The 25,665-nt window shown below is 35.7% G+C and overlaps 2 protein-coding genes across 4 annotated transcripts in view; one reads left to right on the forward strand and one right to left on the reverse strand.

Moving 5' to 3' along the window:
- Positions 1-25,665, reverse strand: part of LOC125650724 (nuclear pore complex protein Nup133-like) — a 67,289-nt gene that overhangs the window by 33,800 nt on the left and 7,824 nt on the right. For all 3 annotated transcript variants that reach the window (XM_056166377.1, XM_056166376.1, XM_056166378.1), the window contains exons 8-12: positions 23,893-23,952; positions 22,711-22,772; positions 19,541-19,608; positions 18,665-18,744; positions 15,970-16,072 (exon numbers count right to left, since the gene is read on the reverse strand). In XM_056166377.1, coding sequence (XP_056022352.1) covers positions 15,970-16,072; positions 18,665-18,744; positions 19,541-19,608; positions 22,711-22,772; positions 23,893-23,952 — 373 coding nt within the window. The remainder of the gene's footprint in view (positions 1-15,969; positions 16,073-18,664; positions 18,745-19,540; positions 19,609-22,710; positions 22,773-23,892; positions 23,953-25,665) is intronic.
- Positions 1,066-14,411, forward strand: LOC125650735 (uncharacterized). Its single transcript, XM_048879259.2, has 2 exons — positions 1,066-1,155; positions 8,432-14,411. The coding sequence occupies exon 2, from the start codon at positions 8,666-8,668 to the stop codon at positions 10,058-10,060; it is 1,395 nt and encodes a 464-aa protein (XP_048735216.2). The 5' UTR covers positions 1,066-1,155; positions 8,432-8,665; the 3' UTR covers positions 10,061-14,411.

The following is a 25,665-nucleotide window of genomic DNA, read 5'->3' on the forward strand; positions in this document are numbered from 1 at the left end:
AATATGCAAATCTACAAATGGCAATGAAGCATTGTACAAAGTTCCAAATCTATCAAATAAGCCATATAGGAAGAGAAGTGTTCACAAGCTATTTTACATCTTCCACCCCTCTTAGATCCACTGCAACTTTTAGGAAAATAATTGGATCCTCCCATCCTTACAATATGTGCATCTACAAATGGCAATGAAGCATTGTATAAAGTTTCAAGTCTATTTGATAACTCATATAGGAGGAGAAGCGTTCACAAGATTTTGTGACAGACAGACGGATGGACAGAAAGTACAAAAACAATGTCCCCCACTGAAAGAGGATAGACATAAAAATGCAAGAGAAGACATATGATGTGCAAGATTTGAAACAGATGCGTTTTATGTTTTTTCTGGAACAAAGACTTATGTTCAGGACTCCGTTACTATCATGATATAGAACTTTTTGTCATTGACGGGAGTTGTGGCTATGGAAGAGTTACCTCCCATCAAGAAACAGTGAAGACTGAAAACTTTTTTCGAAATTAATTTCTGTCTGAAAATCACAGCATCTATACATTGGATATGGACCATCTCTTCAATAAGTTTTCAATATCTTTTGACAGATTTTGTGGTTTAAACAAAATTATAACTACTAATCCATGAAAATGAACTTTATAATCCATAGTTAAGAACTGATTTCATGAAAACAAAAAGATACGATTGACTGAACTTCCTGACATTTACTATTGTGTACATAAATAGTTCTTTTCTTCAACACTTCAATACACGTTCTAGACTTTGTGACAAGTTCTAAAATTTGTGACATTTTCAATAATAACATTGTCTGATGTAATACAGTTAGCAGATGTCTGGCGCATGTCATAAGTTTCCTTTCATTACAAAACTCTTTGTCATTCAGGCAGATATCATATAACAGTCTGTTAGAGAAGACGAACTCTTAGCCTGAACAGGAACGTGACAGAGACAGACATTTAAATTTCTTGATCACATTTATTAACACTGACCCATGTCCTGCCTTTTGAACATTAAAGCTCAATACATGTCACAGGTCCAAAGCAGTCTATAACCCACCAAGTAGTATAAAACACTGAAACTAAGTACTTTCCTGTCTGTATGATATTAGGGTGGGTTAATGGATTCATGGTCAATTATTAGACATAAAAGGTAAACTACTTAATCATAATTTGTTTGTTTATACATTTTATATAAAAATGAATATATTATTTGTTTGTTATTGTGAGTTTGTAACAAATGGAAGTGTGGGGTCATTTGTATTATCTGGAAATTCAATTAACATGCAAACATTATTCATACTTCCATTATTATCAATGCTTCATACTTCCATTATCATCAATATGTCATACTTCCATTATCATCAATATGTCATACTTCCATTATCATCAATGTTTCATACTTCCATTATTATCAATGTTTCATACTTCCATTATCATCAATGCTTCATACTTCCATTATTATCAATGCTTCATACTTCCATTATTATCAATGCTTCATACTTCCATTATCATCAATATGTCATACTTCCATTATCATCAATGCTTCATACTTCCATTATCATCAATGCTTCATACTTCCATTATTATCAATGTTTCATACTTCCATTATCATCAATGTTTCATACTTCCATTATTATCAATGTTTCATACTTCCATTATCAATGTTTCATACTGTCATTGTCGCCAATGTTCATTGCAAGTCAAGTACAACTGCGGAATATCAAAAGTTTAATACCATTTACAGTCAACTCTCAATAAACCGTCATCTTTTCTTTTGAATTTATGGCGTTATAACGAATTTGGCCATGAATTGAATTTCCACCATCTTGGGGAGAAAGAGTTACTTTTCTTGTATATTTAAGAGTTATCTTTCCTTTACATACAAACTTAATGTAATAATATATCTTAATTATTTAGTTTTATCAATAATAAGGCTTCATTTCAAAACAATACACATACAAGACACTTATACACAGTATGTTTCAAGTTATTTAAAATCCTTCTCCCGTGTCAATATCTAGCGCACCGCATGGCTGTTTCCTGGTTGGTGAGCCATCATTAACTGGAAGAAGATCAATGAGTATTTCACCTTTTGCAACCAAAATATCACTCAATGTCTCCTTTTTATGAGCTTTTCCCATAAAACAGTAGAATAATTGGAGATTTCCTATTGTGTACATTTCGGATGGTTTCCGTGATATGTAATACTTTGCTTATTTTCTTAAAGCTTTTCCGAATTACATTTTTTTCCATCTCGTAAAAACGTTATTAAATCATCACACGTATGTAGTTATGAGGCTGTACGACATGTAATAAATTATTTCACCTGTCTTAACACAAATTATTTGATTTTAAATCGATGTTTAAAAATAACCGTGTCACTCTGCCATTTCAAGTGACAGTCACGTGATCAGTTCAAACTTTCAGATCATCGGTGGTCTTTTCTGTGTAAAGCTATGTATTTTGTTATAACAGTACCATACCATAAGTTTAGTAGAAATAAAAATATCAAACACCTCTTAGTAATTCGTTGTTTTACGCTCTTTCAGCCTTAAAACTAGACAGTTTGCGTATGAGTTAATACATCATGTTGGGATTCCCCTGACGCGCGTGGGTCTATTTATAGACGTCTATTATGGGATGATTTATATATGTACCCACTATATTTACTTTCTAAATATTCACACTGTTTTCTTTTACATGCAGATGTTTTCAAGCATGTAATTAGGGGAAAGTCAATAACTTTATAAAGTATTTAATCTGCTTTAAAGTAATGATGTACAAAAATAATACATGAACATCGGGTCATACAGCTTTAAGAAAATGAGCAGAAACCTCTCTCGGGGCGAAGCCATGGAATAAACTGAAATATTTTTCGGTGAGGTAAAAACAAAATATACAGTTCATATTAAGTAATTATCTTGTTTAATAATGGATACCTCCTGCCCAAGTGTACGCCGGAGATCGATAATGATCAATTTTTCACATCACTGATCATGTGCACCCATGGCGGTTTATCGAGATAATTAACACTTTCATATAGATTTTTGTAATAAAAATACCGTGGCAAATGGTGATAGCGAATTTGGCACTTTAACGAGAATTTTAAGTAATAGGAAAAATGTTCTTAGTAAAATGTGGCGTTATAACGAAAATGGCTATGAATTGAGTGGTGATAAATTGAGAATTAACTGTTACATGACCATGATACTGAAAGTTCAATATCAGATCACAGAAATTATTTTCTCCCTCAGTGCCCTCGTCCGAAAATAAATATTTTCTTCACTATTTGATAACAAAACAAAACAGAAAAAGTGAATAGGTTGGTTGCGTTCGTTACAAGATCGTTTTTAATAAGCAAACATCAAATCGACAAAGCTGAAAAATCACCAATGAAAACAGATGAATTCAAAACTGAAAATGGGCTGAGTGGGAGGGAAGGCTAAGGCACAGAAATACAAAAGCGACCTTTGTTGCTTGTAATGAACCTTGCACTGCCCGAACACTGACCAGTAGTAGTATATATACTAAGCGCAAAAGTGCTCGTGCATGAGCTCAAAAACCCGCGAAATGTATTTAGGCTGTTCAAAATTAATTCTACGTTTAACATCACCTCAAAACTTCAAAACCTACGAGGGAGGGAGGAAAAAAATAAACAAACAAAAATTTTAAACAAATGTGTATTTATTGAAAATCACCTATTCAGTGACCCAAAAATCAACAATTTCAAATAGACATCACCCAATTTAGTGACCAAAAACGTAATATGTCAAATTAAACACATTGTGGGATTTGATTTTCAAGTCCAAGTCAATTTTTGCGTTTTCCCAGCAAAGACTTTTTCCCTAATCTGGGTTAGACTCCCTTCTGCGAACACACCATGCAGATTGGGTGAGCAGAGTAGTGGCTTGCGATAATATCAGGTGGTACATCCAATGGATTTTCATCATCACAAACATAGCAAACTAAAGGAAAACTTCCTTTTGTGGAAATAGTTGCTAGACACATGTGACTCAGTTACAATTAAAATTATGATGACAATATTTCATACATTTTTATAATGACACATCTTAAAGTTTAAAATATGCTTTACTTTGTTTTGTGTTGATTTTTTAAAATACAATTTTGAAAGGAAGATGCTAATAACTAAAAGATCAGGATTGTACCTTCACATCTACAAATACAAGGCAAGATTCTGATAGTTTAGGACGCCCTCAAATAAATTGATTAAATAATTAATTTTCTTTTTGGTGCTTTTAATTTTTATGATTAAATGCTTTGTACAAAGTAATTATCAATCAGCAAGTTGTGTATTTCCAATCGTAGTACAAACTGTCATGAAATAGTACATCGGAACTCTTCACTGTTGAGAAGGTAAATATGAAATGTGATAGGGAGTTAATAGAGGGCGAAGCCCTCTCACGGCCCGAAGTGCCGTGAGAGCGGAGCTCTCCCTATAGGTAACACGTATATACATGTTTAAAAGGAAAATATAGGAAAGTAATGAAAAACTAAACCATACCTATGGAACTTGAAAAGTTTGGTACCAATGGCGTCGATTCGAATATTAGCGCGTGGACATGAATTCCTCCATTTTGAATCTCATCTACCCTAGTTCACGTCGTTCTGAGATGTTACACATAAAATCCGTAAAAGCATATAAATCTCATTTTCTTAATCATATATAATCACTCCACGATTAACGCCATGTTTTTTGTTGTGGTTCAAACGCTTTGTTTGTAATTTGCTAAATAACGACGCTGAATATGACGTCACAATATACTGTTTACATCAATTGCGTTATATTTCCCGCGTTCAATATATAGGTGGATCAAATGTCCAAAAATTAGGATGCTTTGATACAGCTCCGTCCGCGTGCTAACTTCGGGTTGTTTTTGTCCTGTTTTGGATATAGATACTAATGTCAAAACTTTTTTGCTTCGCCCTCAAACACGGTCACGCCGTAAAACATATTAGGATGTATAAGACAAAAAGATGAAGCGATCAAGGAATTGCTTAACCCATTTTAATCGAAAAAAGCGGCTGAATTTCAGGCAAGATTTCCCGAATCACTTTGTGTGACACTGGTCTGACATTCGGAAGAGGCGTCAGTCCAAATATCCAGCCTCGACGAATCTCGCTGAGATTAGTTCGGTTCAAACCATCTTTGTACGTTTTTTTTACTTGAATAGTGGCATATACATGTACTTCCATTTTCTTCATTTAAGGGCCTCTGATTAAATTTTTCAGTGCGTTTTCCTCTTACATGGGATGTAGAATTAAGTCGCTAAATGAAAAACCAAACCTGAACGACTACTTCAAATCCGGATTTGTTTGTTTTTTCAAAAACGGCAATTTCCCCGAAACCTACGCGTGAGGGTGACGTTAAACGTAGAATTAACTTTAGACAGCCTTACGGAAAATAACGAAATGTAAAACGTAAAGAAATGAATTGACGTAGTTTTCAGGACAACCTCCTACCCTCTAAGATACTTTATCTGATGAATGCTGAACATAATCTGACAAATAATATGGATATGTTTATAAATTATTACAAGACAGTCGTAGTAAAACATATTTTCTCTTTATTTAATCATGCTCTATTGTTTACATTCATACTTAATACAAATACTCATCATCCTACCCGTATTTATTGACAGTAATCCTTTTTACAATTACAATTTTACAGGGGTGTGAAAATTAGTCATTGTATCCATCAAATAATAGTAAAGAACTAAAAATACAATCAAAAGTGTAAAAGTGAAAAACTCAATTTCATAATTTTTATGGTGATTAACAAAAAAGCTGCCCAACTCTTGTTGATGCTATTGTTCAGATATTGGGACGAGGGGTTTATTGACAGGAGTACGAAAACCACGTGTCTGAGTGGGTAACTGCTCTAGCCTCTTGCATACAACCGCTGCCGACCATGAGGATCAAACTCGGGTAACAGCGGTGAGAAGCGAGTGTGTAAACCACTACACTATTCCGTAATGTAACACTCTGGGGAAAACATTCTCAGGTCTGCAATTACAGGAACGTCTCATCAGACACATCTTTTAAAAGGTCACTAGATGGAAGGTGTGTGTAAGTTGATCTCTATAATCATCCAACATCAAGAACACAATGGGGAATGACGGGTCTAATCAAACATATTATACTGGGGTTACGAGAGGTCCATCCATACCCGCCATTCAATATTTACATACCTTATCCAAACGTTAATAAAGTGCACCGCCACGGCACATGATACGCCCGTCACATATTGTTAACATGAACATATCACCATGAAGAGATAGGTATGCATGGAACCAAATGTCAACCTTCCTTTAAGAATCTTACCCACTTTATGGCCTCATGTGACATTGCTTCAAATATTGATAATGTAAGCTTAATGATTTTTAAAAGGATATAAAAACATTTTCCCAAATGTTTTCAATGAAATGATTAAAGTGCAAGATAGCCCTTTATCCAAGCAAACAACTTACAATAAATGGGAGTACTCAAAAAGGTTGATTTATTCAACATATCAAAAAATACATATATCAGTATCTGCCTTTGTCAAATCTTCAAGTATAAAAGTAAAATATGCATGGTGATGTCAATATAAATAAATATAGATTAAAAACGGTTATTTCAAACACTGGTGCATCTCCTATGGTGTAGTTATTAATTAGAAAAAAATAATACATCATATATTTCTCAACTGGTTGTGTTAGACTTGAGAAATGCACATCTGCAGCTTTGCTCATTGTATTTTAAGGAATGAAGAACAATGCACAGCGTAATAAAACATCAAACATTAGTCATTATGTTTATTCTTAGACTGTAAAACTGTCATCTTAGTGAGACATGACAATCTGCACCTTGTTGTTGAGATATAAAATAAAAATATATTTTACAATATCATATTAATTCTTAAACTTTATACCAAATTAACTTTCAAAGTAATGGCTACCAATTAGAACTGTTCTAAAATTTGACAGATCAATTAGAAGGCCAGATTCCTCTGCCCAATTCCCGATTGCAAGAGATATAGATAGCACCTCCTTGATCAGATTGCTGTAACAGAAATCTTCTAAACTCATTAATTAATCTGTAATTTGACAGAATGCAATTTTTCTGTTAGCAAAATGCCTCCTGAATTGCTTGATAATTACACCCATGGGACAAGGGAAATTTCTCTTGTTACTGACACAAAAGAAATAATTTGTTTGTTATATACTGCTGTATAGTACAGTGTATATAATGAAGAATGTGTAGTTTCTTGAATTAACATTTTTTAATATGGTTATTGCAATACTATTTCATCTGTTCAGATTTACACAAATGCCCAATCTGCAGCTTTGTTCATTGTATATCTTTTTTCTGAACAATGCCACAGCCATAACAAAACATCAAAATACTAATCATTAAAATAGGCCTTTATACATATTGCAACCATTTGTTGTCTTAGTGAGAAATGATACTCTGCATATAGGTTGCTGAGAAAAAAAATTAAAAATTATATAGTACAATGTCAAATTAATTTTGAAAATAAAGACTAACCACAACAAACAAATTCACTTTCACAAATAATTTCTGGTATATCTGCAATTAAGAGGCTAAGATCTCTCTGCCCAATTCCCTAGAGATAAAGATAACACCTGCTTGATCATGTTGATCAGAGATGCTCTACACAAAACTCATTAATTAGTCTTGTCAAAATGCCCTTTGCATGCTACTCCCATGGGACAAGTGGAATTTCTCATGTTATTGTTAGAAACAAAGGAAACATTACATAGGCTAAAAAAAGCTGTACAGTATATCATAAAAAAAATATGTGTTGTCTTGATGTAACATTTTTGAATGAGGTTTTCTACAAAACTCTTATATGAGTAGGGATTGTACCAATTATAACATACTTTTTTCAAAAAATCACTTCAACTAAATGTCACAGTGACCTTAAAGTACAGTGCGACACACCTTCTACCTAAGATGCATAAGTTGACCAAGTTTCATGATTCTAGATCAAATAGTTTTCAAGTTATGAGCCGGACAGGGTTTTACCATATTTGGCCATATCTTCTTAATTAAAAGTCACAGCGACCTGGTTTTAATGTGCGACACACCTTCTACCCAAGATGTATCAACTGACAAAGTTTGATTATTCTAGGCCTTATAGTATTTAAGTTATGAGCCGGACACGAAAAAGCTAACAGACGGACGGACGGACGGACAGACGGACGGACATGAAGGCCATAACATAATACGGCCCGTCTTAAGACAGGCGTATAAAAAGCACCATGGAAAAGTATAATTTTGCTAATGAAAACTACAGGAAATAGTGTTTGGAAAACTATATACATAGGATTTGCAATTAAAATATAGCCTCTGTCATTCTTTATAAACAAAATGGTGCTGATCGTAAATCTTTTCATTTCTAGTTCAATGCAAGTGGTCATCCCCTGTGACCTTTGTGAGAACCCCACCCAGCAATTCTGTAACAACTGTCAGATCAGTCTGTGTGTGACGTGCATCAGCAAACATGTGGACAACTTTAAGTACCAACCACATGACATCGTTCATTTCAATGACAAAAAAATGGCTTTTCCTGAGTGTGCCACTCACCTCAAACAAAGATGTGAGGCTTATGCAAACAATGTGAGGTTCCAATTTGCATGAAATGCATGCTTGGTCTCCACAAAAGCCATGATGCTGTAGAATTATCCAAAATTATTGAGAGCAAGAAACAAGAAATTGAAGAAGAAACTCAGGAAATTGAATCCATCATTATTCCTAGCTACAAGGAGAAAAGCAAAACTACAGACGAAAAATTATCTATCACAATTGGCAAACTTCATGAGCTGGAAAAAGAGACAGGAAAGAACAGAAAATTTTGGCACCAAGAAGTAGACACCATCTTCAATAAGTTTGACTCTATGATGAAATCCATTAAAGAAAATCATCTGGCTGGTTTAAAATCCCACCATTCAAGGCTTAGCAAGCTTATTCAAGAAATGACTGAAACAGTTAAAAAAAACAAAAAAATCCTTTTGTCCAAAACGATGTCGGCTGTCACTAGCTACAAATCCAAACTCCACAAATATAGGAACATGCCAACCGACATTGATGTCAAACTGCCATCACTCAAAACAAACACAGCCCAGGGGAGAGAACTGCGAATAGAATTAGGAGAACATCAGGCCATGCTGACTCAGGGAGCACTCTCTAGTCTGACAGATAAATTCTCCTACTCATTGCCGAGTAAGCTATTAGACAAAGCCAAGATGATTGCTTCTATTCCAACTCGAGTTAAACCGCTAGGCCATGTTGCCTGTGTGGGAGTGGATGAAGCCTGGGTTAGTGGCATTGATAAAACCATTAGGCATGTTGACATTCACGGGTCTGGACGGGGCACTGTCACATGTCAATACTGGCCTAGTGACATCACAGTGACCAGACACGGAGAACTGGTGTACAGTGACGTCAACAAAACAGTGAACATTGTCAGACAAGGGAGAACAGAGACACTGATCACCACACCACCAGGCTGGAAACCAGACAAACTATGCTGTACCAAGTTGGGCGACATACTGGTCAGTATGTTTACTACTGATTTTAGCCAATATAAAATAGTTCGTTATCAGGGGCACACAGTGAGACAGGAAATAGATAGAGATGAGCATGGACAGTTAATCTATAAAGGAGGAGCATTAACACTCTATGTGGTAGAGAACAACAATGGAGACATCTGTGCCTCTGATAATAATGCTAAAAGCGTGGTTGTGGTGGACAAGTCAAGAAGAGTCCGACTTCGATACGATGGTACACCAGCCAGGAGGAAAAAGTCATTTAATCCTGCACATATAGTGACAGACTCCATGAGTCACATCATTGTCACTGATAAAAACAATGCCTGTCTACACATCCTGGATCAGAATGGACAGTTCCTGAGATGTGTGGACAATTGTGGACTAGATAAACCTAATGGACTGAGTGTGGACAGAGAGGGGAGATTGTGGGTAGGGTTGCTTAACACAGGAGAAGTCAAAGTGATTCAGTACATGACATAAACTCAGACCATGATGTATAGATAACAGAGAATGATAGGTCTTGTGTAGATCTTTTGATACTTATAAACCTCTCACTTCCTGTGTGACTCATTGCTTGATACTTACAAACCTCTCACTTCCTGTGTGACTCATCGCTTGATGCTTACAAACCTCTCACTTCCTGTGTGACTCATTGCTCGATACTTATAAACCTCTCACTTCCTGTGTGACTCATTGCTCGATACTTAAAAAACCTCTCACTTCCTGTGTGACTCATCGCTCGATACTTACAAACCTCTCACTTCCTGTGTGACTCATCGCTCGATACTTATAAACCTCTCACTTCCTGTGTGACTTGTACATAAGTGTAATAATCATGTACATGTATGTAATCTCTCAAATTCATTCAACATGTAATTCTAGAAGTAACCCCCACATCTAACCAAACTATGCCATTACTGTCTCATAAGAAACCACAATACATGTATGCATAGTTACATCCACAGTTACAGCATTTACCCATTAAATCATATTTCAAGCTTTGCGGTTTATTACACAAACAAGAGGCGCATGGGTCGCATCACTCACCAGAGTCACCTTGGCCCATATCTAAAGATTTTCCCTACATATTCACATGTAAAACTTTTATCACTATTGTGGCCCCAACCTACCATGATTTTTACAAACTTAAATCTGCACTATATCAGGAAGTTTTCAAGTAAATGTAAACATTTCTGACCCAGCGGTTCTTGAAAAGAAGAATTTTAAAGATATTCCCTATATATTTGTATGTAAAACTTTGATCCCCTATTGTGGCCTCATCCTACCCCCGAGGTTCATGATGTTAACAAACTTAAATCTGCACTATGTTAGGAAGCTTTCATGTAAATGTAAACTTCTCTGGCCCAATGGTTCTTGAGAAGATTTTCTCTATATATTTGCATATAAACCCCTATCGTGGCCCCATAAAACTTGATCCCCTATCGTGGCCCTATCCTACCCTTGGGGATCATGGTTTTAATAAACTTAAATCTGCACCATGTCAAGAAGCTTTCATGTAAATTTGTATTTTCCTGGCCCAGTGGTTCTTGAGATGATTTTTGAAGATTTTCCTTATGTATTTTGTACGTAAAAATTTTCCCCCCTATCACGGGCCCCATCCTACCCCCGAGGACCATGAGTTTAACAAACTTGAATCTGCACTATGTCAAGAAGTTTTTGTGTAAATTTCAGCTCTTCTGGCCCAGTGGTTCTTCAGGAAAAGACTTTGCATTTTTGTGATTATCTCCCCTATGAAATGGGCACGGTCCTTCATTTGTACAAACTTAAAAAGCCCTATACCCAAGGATATTTTTGCCAGGTTTGGTTGAAATTGGCTCAGTGGTTCTGGAGAAGTCAAAAATGCAAAAAGTTTACAGACAGAGAGACGACAGACAGCAGGCGATCAGAAAAGCTCACTTGAGCTTTCAGCACAGGTGAGCTAAAAGAGAGTACTCTCCCCTTCCCCTGCTGGAGAAAATGGCGACAGCACAGACAGAACTCTTTTGGTTACAGAACCCGTCAAAGCCAGTATCAAGCAGTCTGAGCCTGCATCCAATGTTTGTATGGAGAAGGCAGTAAATGTTAAAGCATGAATATAATTCGATATTGTATAAAATGTAGTAAATATAAGCATTCAAGAATTGTTACTTTTCTTACATTGCAAATAACATGAAAATTATTAGACAATCACAGCTTGTGGTGGAGCCCATCACAAAGATTTATCACATTCTCATTAAAACTCCTTGTGACTGGTCAAATCTACCTTACATTATTTAATTTGTCTGCACACCTACACACTATTTCATGTTATTTAATTTGTCTACACACCTACACACTATTTCATGTTATTTAATTTGTCTACACACCTACACACTATTTCATGTTAGGGCTGTTCCAGAAATGATCAAATGGGGGGGTCGGGCGGCAAACGATATTTTTTAGTGTGGGTGTTCGTATTTTTTCATATTTTATTTGGTCCGTGGTTGGACTGTTAAAAATTTTTTTATTATGGGTAGTGGGTAGTTTCTATTGTTTTTTAATTTTGTGCCACGTGGGTGTTGAGTTTTCAGAATATTTTTATTGTCGCTCTTGTCGTGTTGGTTACAAAACGTCGGAGGGAAAATTGAAAACGTGCTTTCGAAATCGGAAGTAACATAGAACTATTCAAGTTGTCGCTCTTTGTAGCGCATAACTTTCTATTTCCATTAGGGCACTCTTCAAATTAGAGGCGCGTTTAATAGGGTCCCTTGGGACGTAATGGTGGCGAACTCTGTAGATTATTACAGTTTACAGTGCATCGATCTTGGGAATATTTTGAAATCAATAGGTATTCCGTTTTCTAATAAAAATAGGCAAACCTTGGTTGATTTATGCGAGGGTATGCGTTATATTTATCAGTCAGTGTGATGGTGATATAGAGGCCTCCATTAGAAGACGAACGATTCGTGGAAAAACATATCCATACCCATTTCATGATAATAGCATCGCTTGGACTCCCAATCTTTCCAACATTCCCGCCATAGATGCCTTTGATTATTGATGTGACATCATTTCTTCAGAACTACTGTGATACAATGTCGCACAGGCATTACCGCGTCATTGACTACTAGAATGTTTGTCCCGAAAACCTCGCGAGATTTGTAGTGTTTTCATTTTTTAAAAATATTTTTGTGGTGGGTCTGGTTAGGTTTTTTTTTTTAATTAGATGGGTCATTGTAAAATGAGTTTTATCAATTTGATGGGTCATGGGGCAATTTTTTTATTTTTTTTTATGGGTGCTTGGTATATACAAAAGGTGCCTCCCGACCCCCCCCCCCCCACCCCCATGTATTTATTTATGGAATAGCCCTTATTCAATTTGTCTACACACCTACACACTATTTCATGTTATTTAATTTGTCTACACACCTACACACTATTTCATGTTATTTAATTTGTCCATAAACCATTCTATGTTACATGTAGCAGTACACACTATTACCTGTTATTTAATTTGTCTGTACATTCTATGCTACATGTAGCAACAAAAGATGTAAAGAATCATCCAATGCTTTAGTATCTTTTCTTTCAGACCCCAAAAAATTAATGAATAGTTTCTCAGGCCTAACATTTCAAATTTTGATGAGGGAGGCTTTCTTTTTTTACTTGGCTGTAGCATGAGTTATCTTTCCTTTCTATATTGACTGTAGCATGAGTTATCTTTTCATTCTTATGTACATGGCAGTGATTTTTCTACAATTTTTACAAGGGTCCTGTGGCTTTCGAATTGGGAAAAATTGTCGACATTTCTGTCAAATTGGGAAAAATCAATTTTATCGTAATTAAGTTTTAAAATCATATCAAATATATTATCTTTATTTTACACATCTAATTTACTTTAACCTTTTAAAATTTTCAACTATGCTATCCAATTAAATCATCATTCCCTAACTCTTTGTTAAGTCTTATGTATATAATTCACATCGAATCTTTACTTTTTTCAAATACGTTTTCTTATTGGGAAAAATGCAGGCTAAAGTGAGAAAAAATTTGCAATTTTAAGGAGGGGAAAGGGCCAAAATTCAGACCCAAAATGGGCCTAAAAAAATCACTGCATGTGTTTATATAGAGTAAGCAATGGAATTTTTATTTGTTTATAAAAAATAGCCCCACATTACCTACTTACTATTAAGTGGATACCATTACTCTTTTAAACATTTGCACATAAGGCCACATCAAATCGATTCTCTGGTTCTCAGACAATTGTTTTTCAAAAAATGGGGAGGTAGGTAGGGGGTTTAGTTTTTCAGTTTATCTCCATGTCACAAATGGGTAGGGATTTTTTGTCTGTGGTTTTTTTGTGTTGTGAAGAAAGTTAGAGTTTTGCAAATGGTATTCAACACCGTATAGCTTCTTTTCATTCTGCTTCTTGTCTTGTTTTATATGTATGTCATGCTTTTATATTGTAGATCTTTATGCAAATAAAGTGAATACAAAATAGTACGTTTTTTATCATTCTATTCAAGTATACCAAAAAACTACTTCCTGTAAATGTTTGGCATGGTCATGAATTGTAAAAGAATTGTAAATAAAATGTATAAACTGCTGAAGAAACCTTATCGCTGTCAGCCGTTTTGTTTCGACCTACGAAAATGTCGTACTTCAACTCAGCCTTGCTTTCATCAATTTGTTCCTCCAGTTTCAATTTCTTTAAATTCACCGCCCAGAAGTTTCTTGCAAACGTATCAACTGTCAAGGACGAGTCTACCGGTATAATTGTCCATGGAACAATCTGTTTTGAGTTAAAAATCTCAATGCTTACAAGAACTGTTTCTGTCGCCATATTGTTTACATCAAGTAAGCAGCACGCCTTATTCAGCAAGGCGCTTTACGATTTTGGCGCCAAAACATGAATTTTATTTTGACGGATCAAATACGGGCAGGGACGATTTTTTTCCGGCGCGGTAATAAACTTGTGTCAGCGGCCCATTTTTTAGGGGGGCCGCGGTGTCTGAGAACCAGAGAATTGATTTGATGTGGCCTAAAGAAAAATGCATTCAACTATATTTTGATCAAAAATATACTTATAATTCAAATAAACCCTTCAGAAAGTTTTACATAAAAATCTAAAATGTCAGAGTTATCTCATTTACTCATTTACATAAACAAGAGGTACTGTGAGCAATGCTCACTAAGAATACCCCCCGCTTACCCTAATCTCCCAAAGGGTGTTGGTAATAGGTAAAACTTCAGTATTATGATCCAAAAGGTATCTAGGAACACAGCATCTCCATGCGATGAAAAAATTTAAATGGAAACCATATTGCTACTTTGATGTCCAGTGTGTGTGACCTTTGACCTTTTGACCCCAATATTGATAGGGAACATCTTCATCCCATGGGTAGTCCATATGTATGATATGGTGACTGTTGGTGGAAAGGATAACGCTTTAGAGCCCGGAAACCATATTGCTACTTCGATGTCCAGTGCATTTGACCTTTGACCTTTTGACCCCAAAATCGATAGGGAACATCTTCATTCCATGGGTAGTCCACATGTATGATATGGTGACTGTAGGTGGAAAGGATAACGCTTTAAAGCCCGGAAACCATATTGCTACTTCGATGTCCAGTGCGCTTGACCTTTTGACCCCAAAATCGATAGGGAACATCTTCATCCCATGGGTAGTCCATATGTATGATATGGTGACTGTAGGTGGAAAGGATAACGCTTTAGAGCCCGGAAACCATATTGTTACTTCGATGTCCAGTGCGCTTGACCTTTGGACCCCAAAATCGATAGGGAACATCTTCATCCCATGGGTAGTCCATATGTATGATATGGTGACTGTAGGTGGAAAGGATAACGCTTTAGAGCCCGTAAACCATATTGCTACTTCGATGTCCAGTGCGCTTGACCTTTGACCTTTTGACCCCAAAATCGATAGGGAACATCTTCATCCCATGGGTAGTCCATATGTATGATATGGTGACTGTAGGTGGAAAGGATAACGCTTTAGAGCCCGGAAACCATATTGCTACTTCGATGTCCAGTGCGCTTGACCTTTGACCCCAAAATCGATAGGGAACATCTTCATCCCATGGGTAGTCCATATATAAGATATGGTGACTGTAGGTGGAAAGGATAATGCTTTAGAGCCCGGAAACCATTGCGTCTACAGACGGACGGACAACCCGATTCCAGTATACCCCCCCACAACTTGTTGCGGGGGGTATAATAAAAATGGGGAGGGGAGAGAGTCCATACAGTACCTTTTTAAATAACGCCGAGGTGCCCGAGAAATATTGAATGATTTTTTGGGCCTTACTCAACTTCAATAAACAAGAGGAGCATAGAAAGGCTCGCCTGAGGAAATTTGCACAACCAGACAGTTCCTGTTCATTTAGTACCTGGTATAAATAGGACGTGGTCTCTATTGTAGACATACGCCGTGGTCGTCATTGGGTCAGCCAGTAGCAGCTTGTACTTCTGAAGGCTGTACTCAAAATCATCCTGATCAAAAAAAAACAGAATCAGTTCATAATATTGTAATGATCTATGAAGTTTTACAAAGAGGTTCGCACCTGAGATTTGGAGTAATGTCAATTTTTTGGAAAGTGTATTTTTGATTTTGACATCAAACGAGAATTTGGAATTTCAAATTAAAAAGATAAACTAGGGTTACAATGCTTGTTATTGAGCTACAGTGTTCTAAACATGACCTTTTTGCACTTAAAATTTATTCAATTAAACTTGATTTGTCTGTTGGTGTCAACACAACATAAGCAACACAAATCAATCATAACATAAAATAGATATATAATCATGTCTTCAAACACTACAGATAAAACAAGAGGCCCACAGGCCTTATCGGTCACCTGAGTACTAGCGAAAAAGTATCACTACTCCCAAGGGCTATGAAATCTAGACAAAATTTCCTGTTCTTTATATCTAAGCTAAATTCTAATGCTCACCAACGGAATATGCCCTCAAAAGTGCATACACTGATGAAAGGCTTTACATAATATAATAGGTGTATTAACATTGTACATTAAAAGATATGACTAATTTGGACCCATCCTAGAGTAAAAACCTTGGGTTGTGAAATTTGCCACTTTTTGTACTTCCTTTTCTGCTATTCCTACATGTAAGTATGCATTTAGCTTTTATACAGTATCAGCAAACTTACACATAAACATCATATACTAAGTTTGGCCCCACCCTGGGGTCAGAACCCCTACCCCAGGAATCACCAAATTTACAATTTTGGTAAAGGACTACCTGCTCTTTCTAAATATCCATTTAGTTTCAATTTAGTATCAACACACTGAAGATGTTATTCAAGTGTTTTACACATAAACACTTTATAGTAAGTTTGGCTCCACCTTGGGAGTCAGAACCCCTACCCCAGGGATCATGAAATTTACAATTTTGGTAGAGCCCTTCCTGCTCTACATCACTATACATTTAGTTTTTCTTACATGTGTGCAGTTCTTGAGAAGAAAATTTTTGAAAAGTGGTCAATTTTGGATAGTTTTTGCCCTGCCCCCAAGGCCCCAGGGTGCAGGAATCCTGAAATTTACAATGTATGCCCCCCATGTTCCAAAGATGCTTCAGACCAAATTTGAAAACAATTGGAATGATAGTTATCAAGAAAAAGTTCAAAAATTTCAATTGTTCACACATTTTGAAATAATTGACCATTTGGCCCCACCCTAATATCAAAACGCCTACCCCTGGAATAATCAAATTTACACTTTTGATTAAGAACTACCTGCTCCTTCTAATTATCCATTTAGTTTCAATTTAGTATCAATAGCACTAAAGAGGATGTTATTTAAGTGTTTTACACATAAACACTATATAGTAAGTTTGGCCCCAAGGTCAGAACCCCTACCCCGGGGATTATGAAATTAAGAATTTTGGTAGAAGCTTCCTTGCTCATCATTACTATATACTCACTTTCTCTGCTAGATGCCCACGAGTAAAGAAGATTTTTAAAGAAATACATAAATTTTAAAGTCCCCCCCCCTAAAATTAAGCCCCCTTAGGGTGGGTGGGGGTCATGGAATTTATAATTTTCGGTCTCCTTCACCTACAGATGCTACATGCCAAATTTGGTCAAGATTGTGAAGTGTTGCAGTTCATAACCTCTTGTGTTTTCAAAAATGAAATTATTCCTGCAGTGAGAGATATGCATGCAATATACCTAAAACTCTACTGAATGCAGCATGAGACAATGAATTATTTTACTGAGTATTTATGTGAGATAATTGAGTACTGTACATTAATTATTTTACTGAGTATTTATGTGAGATAATTGAGTATTGTACAAGAATTATTTTACTGGGTATTTAAGTGAGATAATTGAGTATTGTACACAAGTTATTTTACTGAGTATTTATGTGAGATAATTGAGCACTGTACACGAGTTATTTTACTGAGTATTTATGTGAGATAATTGAGTACTGTACAAGAATTATTTTACTGAGTATTTATGTGAGATAATTGAGTACTGTACATGAGTTATTTTACTGAGTATTTATGTGAGATAATTGAGTACTGTACATGAGTTATTTTACTGAGTATTTATGTGAGATAATTGAGTACTGTACACGAGTTATTTTACTGAGTATTTATGTGAGATAATTGAGTACTGTACATGAGTTATTTTACTGAGTAGATACCTTACAGCACAATGTCTTAGGAAAATCTTAAAGATCTACTGGCCAATGAAAATACCAAATGTAGCAGTTAGAGAGATAGCAGGAGTAGCAAAGATCAGCACTATGATAAAAATACGCAGATGGCAGTGGATTGGACATGTGCTATGGATGGATAAAAGAACACACCCATATGTAGCCCTTAGTTGGACACCAGAAGGAAAAAGAAAGAGAGGAAGACCGAAGGAAACGTGGAGAAGAACAATAGAAAGAGAGAGGAAAGAACTAGGTTTGGGTCATGGACAAAGGCAGCAAGATCAGCCCAGGATAGAAGTAAATGGAGAGGAGTTGTTCATGGCCCTATTCTCCACGAGGAGAGAAGGAATTAAGTCAAGTAAGTCACATGAGTTATTTTACTGAGTATCTATGTGAGATAATTTACCGAGTATGTGTCCTGATGATCCAGAATCATCAAACTCTCCAATTCGCTGGGTGTTCCGTTTATGTCCGTGTCGAGGAAGGCTACAATAAACAAACATTACCGACCTCAAACTTGAGTTCACATTTCTATATACATATACTCACTGTTCCATTAAACATTACAGGCCTGTAAAATGCATGTTCACATTTCTATGCACACATTACAGGCCTGTAAAATGTGTGTTCACATTTGTACATTGCATATATACATGCTCTCTGTTCCATTAAACTTTACAGGCCTGTAAAACTTCACATCTGTCTATATACACATAGTTTTGTTTATTTGGTGTAGATAGATGAACCCTCTGTAAAACTTCACATCTGTCTATATACACATAGTTTTGTTTATTTGGTGTAGATAGATGAACCCTCTGTAAAACTTCACATCTGTCTATATACACATAGTTTTGTTTATTTGGTGTAGATAGATGAACCCTCTGTAAAACTTCACATCTGTCTATATACACATAGTTTTGTTTATTTGGTGTAGATAGATGAACCCTCTGTAAAACTTCACATCTGTCTATATACACATAGTTTTGTTTATTTGGTGTAGATAGATGAACCCTCTGTAAAACTTCACATCTGTCTATATACACATAGTTTTGTTTATTTGGTGTAGATAGATGAACCCTCTGTAAAACTTCACATCTGTCTATATACACATAGTTTTGTTTATTTGGTGTAGATAGATGAACCCTCTGTAAAATTTCACATCTGTCTATATACACATAGTTTTGTTTATTTGGTGTAGATAGATGAACCCTCTGTGTTTGTTATCCCCATAATGATCTGTACAGAAAGAAGGAAAGAAAGCCCTAAATTCTATGTCACTCACCCAATCCAAAGTGCACAGTCAGATCAACATCCATGTTGACTCCTGCCCCAAGAAAGACAACTCCTTGTCTAAAAAAAGGAAAAGTTACAGCATTCAGAGCATTGTTATTTCTTCTTCAAAAGGAAATTTGTACAACATTCTGCAAAAAGGTATTTCTTTGAAAAAGAATGAGATCCAATATCATTAGAAATACAACTCAGATAAACAAGCACATCTACATATGGCACACTGGTAACCAATAAGAAGTCGGTGAGGACCACCACAAGGCTGCTTCGTACTCACGAGAAGACACGATGTAACATACTGGCTTATCGTCTCTCAAGATGTGACTTATCATAATTTTCAGAAATAAGGTTAATGTGAAGTATAGGGTGAAATGCTCATTTTTTTTGCCATTTTCTGAGAAAATTCCTTAGATTAGTTGATTCAGCAGATAGGGCGAAAACTTTCCCACCTATATCTAGCGTTATTATGAGGTCAATAGGGCATGGGTATTGTTGCATGCACAAGTCATTCCAGTATAATCTAACAGATGTCTATGAAAGCATTGGTGCTGTAAATAAAATTAACACTTTGCCAATCCAACTTAAAGCATTGCACATTCAGAATTAGTTTACTCATCTGACATGTTAGTTTTTATGTGTCAGCTTTTTTTTAGCAAGCCCCGTAAAATTGATTGAAAGTAATTACATAGTTTGATGTTTCATTTGTATTAAATAGTTTGTATGTAACATATTAATGGTAGTACTACAATGGGAATCGGTGAGAATTTCATAATCGATGATTGGTTTACTGTAACTAACTATAATTATCGATTATAATCGGACATAGAAAAATTCTATAATAATTGTACATATGTACTGAAAAAGTGTACATAAATATTTTCTACGTTTAAATTTGTTGTTTCTATAGCTGAGAGAGAGAATATTTTCTGCGTGTATTTTTTTATTCTTTTAATTACATATATAAAAGTCGCGAAAAACAGATATCGTTTGCTTCAGTTACGGCCCGTATATCAAAGTTAAATGTCATTAACTGATGATGATCTGGCTTAATTAAAATATAATTAGGGCCTGACGTTCAGCAAAGCAAAATGAGGAAAGAAATTCACTTTCTTAAAAACAAAATTAAAACAGAATAAATTAAAAGAGATTTATTTTCACCAACTGAAAACACGATACGCACATGCGGAGTAACAGTGGCCTTTGAAAGCGGTTTTTATCTGCGCAATTCATGCATGGCTTTGCTAGTATCAAGATTCTCTTTGATAATGGTCCTTCGTTTATATGCCTGAATCAAAGTACGTCTATCTCAGTATCTGACCAAACGAACATGCTTTACTCCCCGTGTATGGATACTTTCGTTTTCGAGTCCGCCGCCATTACGATAAACAAAACTTTTGGTGTACTAGATAGGTCGCGGTAGGGATATTCTTCAAAAACTACAGTCGTTGAGAAAACAAAATCTAAAAACCGATTAATTGGAATAAAATTTTCATAATCGAGCGCTTACAATTTGCCAACAATCGATTGATTTTCGATTACAGTGTATAATCGATGATTGGAACACCACTAATTAATGGTTTCATTTATTCAATACATGTAAAATAGCTGAATAATAAAGTGCACCAGTCTGAAATCAAGAGCCTACTCGTTTCTAAAAACATGTGTTTAATTTCATAGTTAGCTTTCTTTCCCCCTTTAATACTTTATTCCTATCCTCACAATTTTCTCATCTCCAGATGAGATTTTTTTTAAACATACATGTAGTCCTTAGAATGGTTGATATGGTGTATTGATCAAGCTAACATAAAAAAACATTGACCTTATTACCGAAAAGTACAGTACTGGGCAGTGTGCGAAACTAACTTTTAAATCCTGTAGACATTCAGTCCACTGTTACTTTCTTTTAGACCACACCAAATTCTACATGACCGAAATAAATCACTTAAATTAGCACATGAAAACTAATTGCTGAAAATGCAAGATATACCGTGGACAACCTTGCAAATTTTACTAACACTGATTCATCAGCTTTTTCAGCATTCTAAAAGAACAGTTAAAGCTTTGGAAAGTTTGCTACTTTCCTGGCCCAGTGGTTTTTAAGAAGATTTTTCCTATATAATCACATGTAAAACTTTGATCCCCTATTGAAACCCCATCCTACCCCCCAGGGACCACATTTTTTACAAACTTGAGTCTGCCCACTGCCAGGAAGCTTTCATGTAATTATAAACTTCTTTGACTGAATGGTTCTTGAGAAGATTTTTAAATATTTTTTTCTATATATTAGTATGTAAAATTTTGATCCCCTATTGTGGCCCCATCCTACCTCCGGGGTCATAATTTTAACAAACTTAAATCTGACATTATGTCAGGCAGCTTGCATGTTAATTTGTAATTTCTTAGCCCAGTGGTTCTTGAGAAGATTTTCCCTATTATTTATTTATAAGTAAAACTTTAATCCCCTATTGTGGCCTCATCCTACCCCCAGGGGTTATGATTATAACAAACTTTGATTTGCACAATATCAGGAAGCTTTCATGTAAATTTTTACTTTCCTGGCCTAGTGGTTCTTGAGAAGAGGATTTTCCTTATATACTATATATGTAAGTAAAACTTTGATCCCTATTGTGACTCCATCCTACCATTCGGGTGCATGATTTTAACAAACTCGAATTTGCACAATGTCAGAAAGCATTCATATAAATCTCAGCTTTTCTGCCCCAGTGGTTCTTGACAAAAAGATTTTTAAATGACTCCACCCTATTTTTGTGATTATCTCTTCATTGAAGGGGACATGGCCCTTCATTTGAACAAACTTGAAAAACCTTCACCAAAGGATGCTTTATGCCAAATTTGGTTGAAATTGTCCCAGTGGTTCTGGAGAAGAAGTCGAAAACGTAACAGACGACGGACAATAGGCGATCAGAAAAGTTCACTTGAGCTTTCAGCTCAGGTGAGTTAAAAAGGGGTGGGCAGAAACAAATGAACATAACATAGACTTTGTAGGACTTTGTAAGATTTCATGGACAAGTTGGTCTATTGCCATTTTGATTGACATAGACCGATGTGATTTTCTATAGACATTGTCTATCGGTCCACCATTAATTTCCCACACTGTACTGGGTTGTCGTCTCTCTACTTTCGAGGAAACAGGATGTAACTTACTGGGTTGTCCGCATGTCCAAAAGCCAGGTTTTTAGCTGTGTTAACTGGCGCGAATCCTGGTTCTAAAAATAGACACATACATCCACTGAGTCTCTGAGGCCAATATGATCTGCAGGAACTTTCTAATTATTGTATATCTTTACAGAGTTCTTTATTTTTAAATGAGGCAAATAGGAATCATGTAGATAATTCTAAAATTCTAAAAGAACATTTAACTCATTATCTCTTAATTCAATTTCACAAATACATAAGTGGGAGGATAAAGGAAGTTCAGCAACAAACACAGCAACTTCACCAACAAACACAGCAACTTCACCAACAAACACAGCAACTTCACCAACAAACATAGCAACTTCACCAACAAAAACAGCAACTTCACCAACAAACACAGCAACTTCACCAACAAAAACAGCAACTTCACCAACAAACATAGCAACTTAACCAATAAACATAGCAACTTCACCAACAAACACAGCAAGTTCACCAACAAACATAAAGTTACATGTACTAGTAACAAAGAAACACAGGAATTTATTAGTAACCAACAAACATAAGGATTAGTCTAATTGACAATTAACCAATGAACATAGGGTGTTACTAGTAACCAATGAACATAGGGTGTTACTAGTAACCAATGAACATAGGGTGTTACTAGTAACCAATGAACATAGGGTGTTACTAGTAACCAATGAACATAGCGTGTTACTAGTAACCAATGAACATAGGGTGTTATTAGTAACCAATGAACAAAGGGTGTTACTAGTAACCAATGAACATAGGGTGTTACTAGTAACCAATGAACATAGGGTGTTACTAGTAACCAATGAACATAGGGTGTTACTAGTAACCAATGAACATAGGTTGTTACTAGTAACCAATGAACATAGGGTGTTACTATTAACCAATGAACATAGGGTGTTACTAGTAACCAATGAACATAGGGTGTTACTAGTAACCAACAAGCATTAGGAGTGAGGCAGTTAACCAACATTCATAGGGAGCGTGATCGTGAGAAACAGCAAAGTACTACAAGCCTGAGGAAATACACAGCATGTATTTCGGTGTGGGCACCACAAAAATCATTAAAGCATGACGAAATGATGTATACAATGAGTATGCTTCAGTAAGGGACGCCACATAATCATTTTAGGTATGTCAGGACAAAATAAAGCGAGGACTTACCCAAACCTTCTTGGACAGGAATTCTCTAAACATTCTCTCCACATCAATCTGATAGAAAAGCTGTGAAAAATTTATCAAAGGATAAATTAAACATGTACAAGAGATTACATCAGCATAAAACAGTATTGAGAAAACCTGCAGAATTAGCACTAATACAAGAATTCATTTTGCATGCCAGAATTAACCCAAACCCCTACCCAATTTTTTTTCCCAATTAAGATGTCTAATCTAGCAAGCCTATATCAAACCTACTTTAATAGCCTGTATATACAGTGAACCCTAAGACATCTGGATCCCATATATCCGAACGCTGGGAACTTAAACGTTTCGATAAATGAGGTTCCACTGTGCATTTCTACACATTTCTATGATGCCTGACATTTGACTTCTCCAACTTTGGACCAAAAATAAAATGAGAATTTCAAAATCCATAGGATTATCATCTAAAGTGGCTGATTAAATTTTTAAATAGCCTGCTAAAAATGGAAGAACCCCTATTGGAAATAACAAGCAGGATAAGAGACAAGCATCCGCCAAAGAAAAGCAGTCTGTGTGTACTGCTGGTTTTTGAAAGAGAATATGCATGATAACTATATAATTATAAAGATATTAATATGTAATTTCAGCAATTGATTTAAATATAATTCATAAATTGTGTGTCATTTTGTGGGGCCAACTACAAATGTGTGGATCCTGCAAAACATTTCTCCTGACAGGATCTACTGCTCTAAAGAGCGACTTCAATCCTGAACTGGTGTTACAATTGTTAATTTACAGTAACATCGAACCTAGTCTAACGATGACTGATCCGATATCATTCAGAGAGTTTCAATGTTTTAAATTAGTCACCATGTATAGTAAACAAAAATTTGCATCTTAGCTGTGTACAATTATGGTTGACCAGGTAACATTTCAGAGTCTCTAGTAGGCACTTTTAATGTTTTAAATTATTCAATAATATAACGAAAAACCATTACTGACTTTTCCTTTATCTATTTGTACATCGCCCTCTTGAGGATTTCAAGATTTATTACTCCTTACAAGTAAAATCCTCAACCAACTCGAGTTAAAAGTTTATAAATCTTTACAATAAACACAAGTGATGAAATTGAAAGAGCTCCAACTGAGGGACATGGAAATTAAAGTCTCGTTTAAAACCAGCATTTCACAAACTTGACAGTCATTATAATGATCTTATTCACAAATACAACCTGTCATTATGTCAAATGCTGTCTGACGTGTATCTTACCAATTGGTCAACCGTTCTGTACATACAGTACTAATTTTTACTATGGATTACCATGGCTTTTTAAAGGTCTTGATTTCAGGGGCCTGGGCCTTTCCAATTGGGGAAAATAGCAAAATTTGCTTGAAATTGGGAAAAAATGTTCTATGGATAAAAGAACTCAGCACTGTAGGGAGAAAAACGAACCAGTGTATTAAGGAATAATTGGACTCCTTCTGACTTACATTTTAGTTCAAAGCTTACCTCATTTAAATAATCAGAGGCCAAAAAATTAGGTTTACTTGCCAATGGCAATTTTGAAGCAAAAATTGTAATCTGTGGGTCTGTGAAGGAGATTTATGAACAATAAGGCTACCCCTGTTTTGATCATTGCTTGGGAATTTTAAAGCACAAATTGGGAAAAATATCTGCTTTTTAGCATTGGGAATGGGGCCTTCTTTTGGCCCCTTACAGACCCTAAAATAATCCCTGATTATTCTGTTTGCCTTATCAAGATATAGGTCTCACTGCGGGTGTGACTGATCAAC

The sequence above is a fragment of the Ostrea edulis genome, chromosome 5, assembly GCF_947568905.1.
Source record: "Ostrea edulis chromosome 5, xbOstEdul1.1, whole genome shotgun sequence".
Lineage (NCBI taxonomy): Eukaryota > Metazoa > Mollusca > Bivalvia > Ostreida > Ostreidae > Ostrea > Ostrea edulis.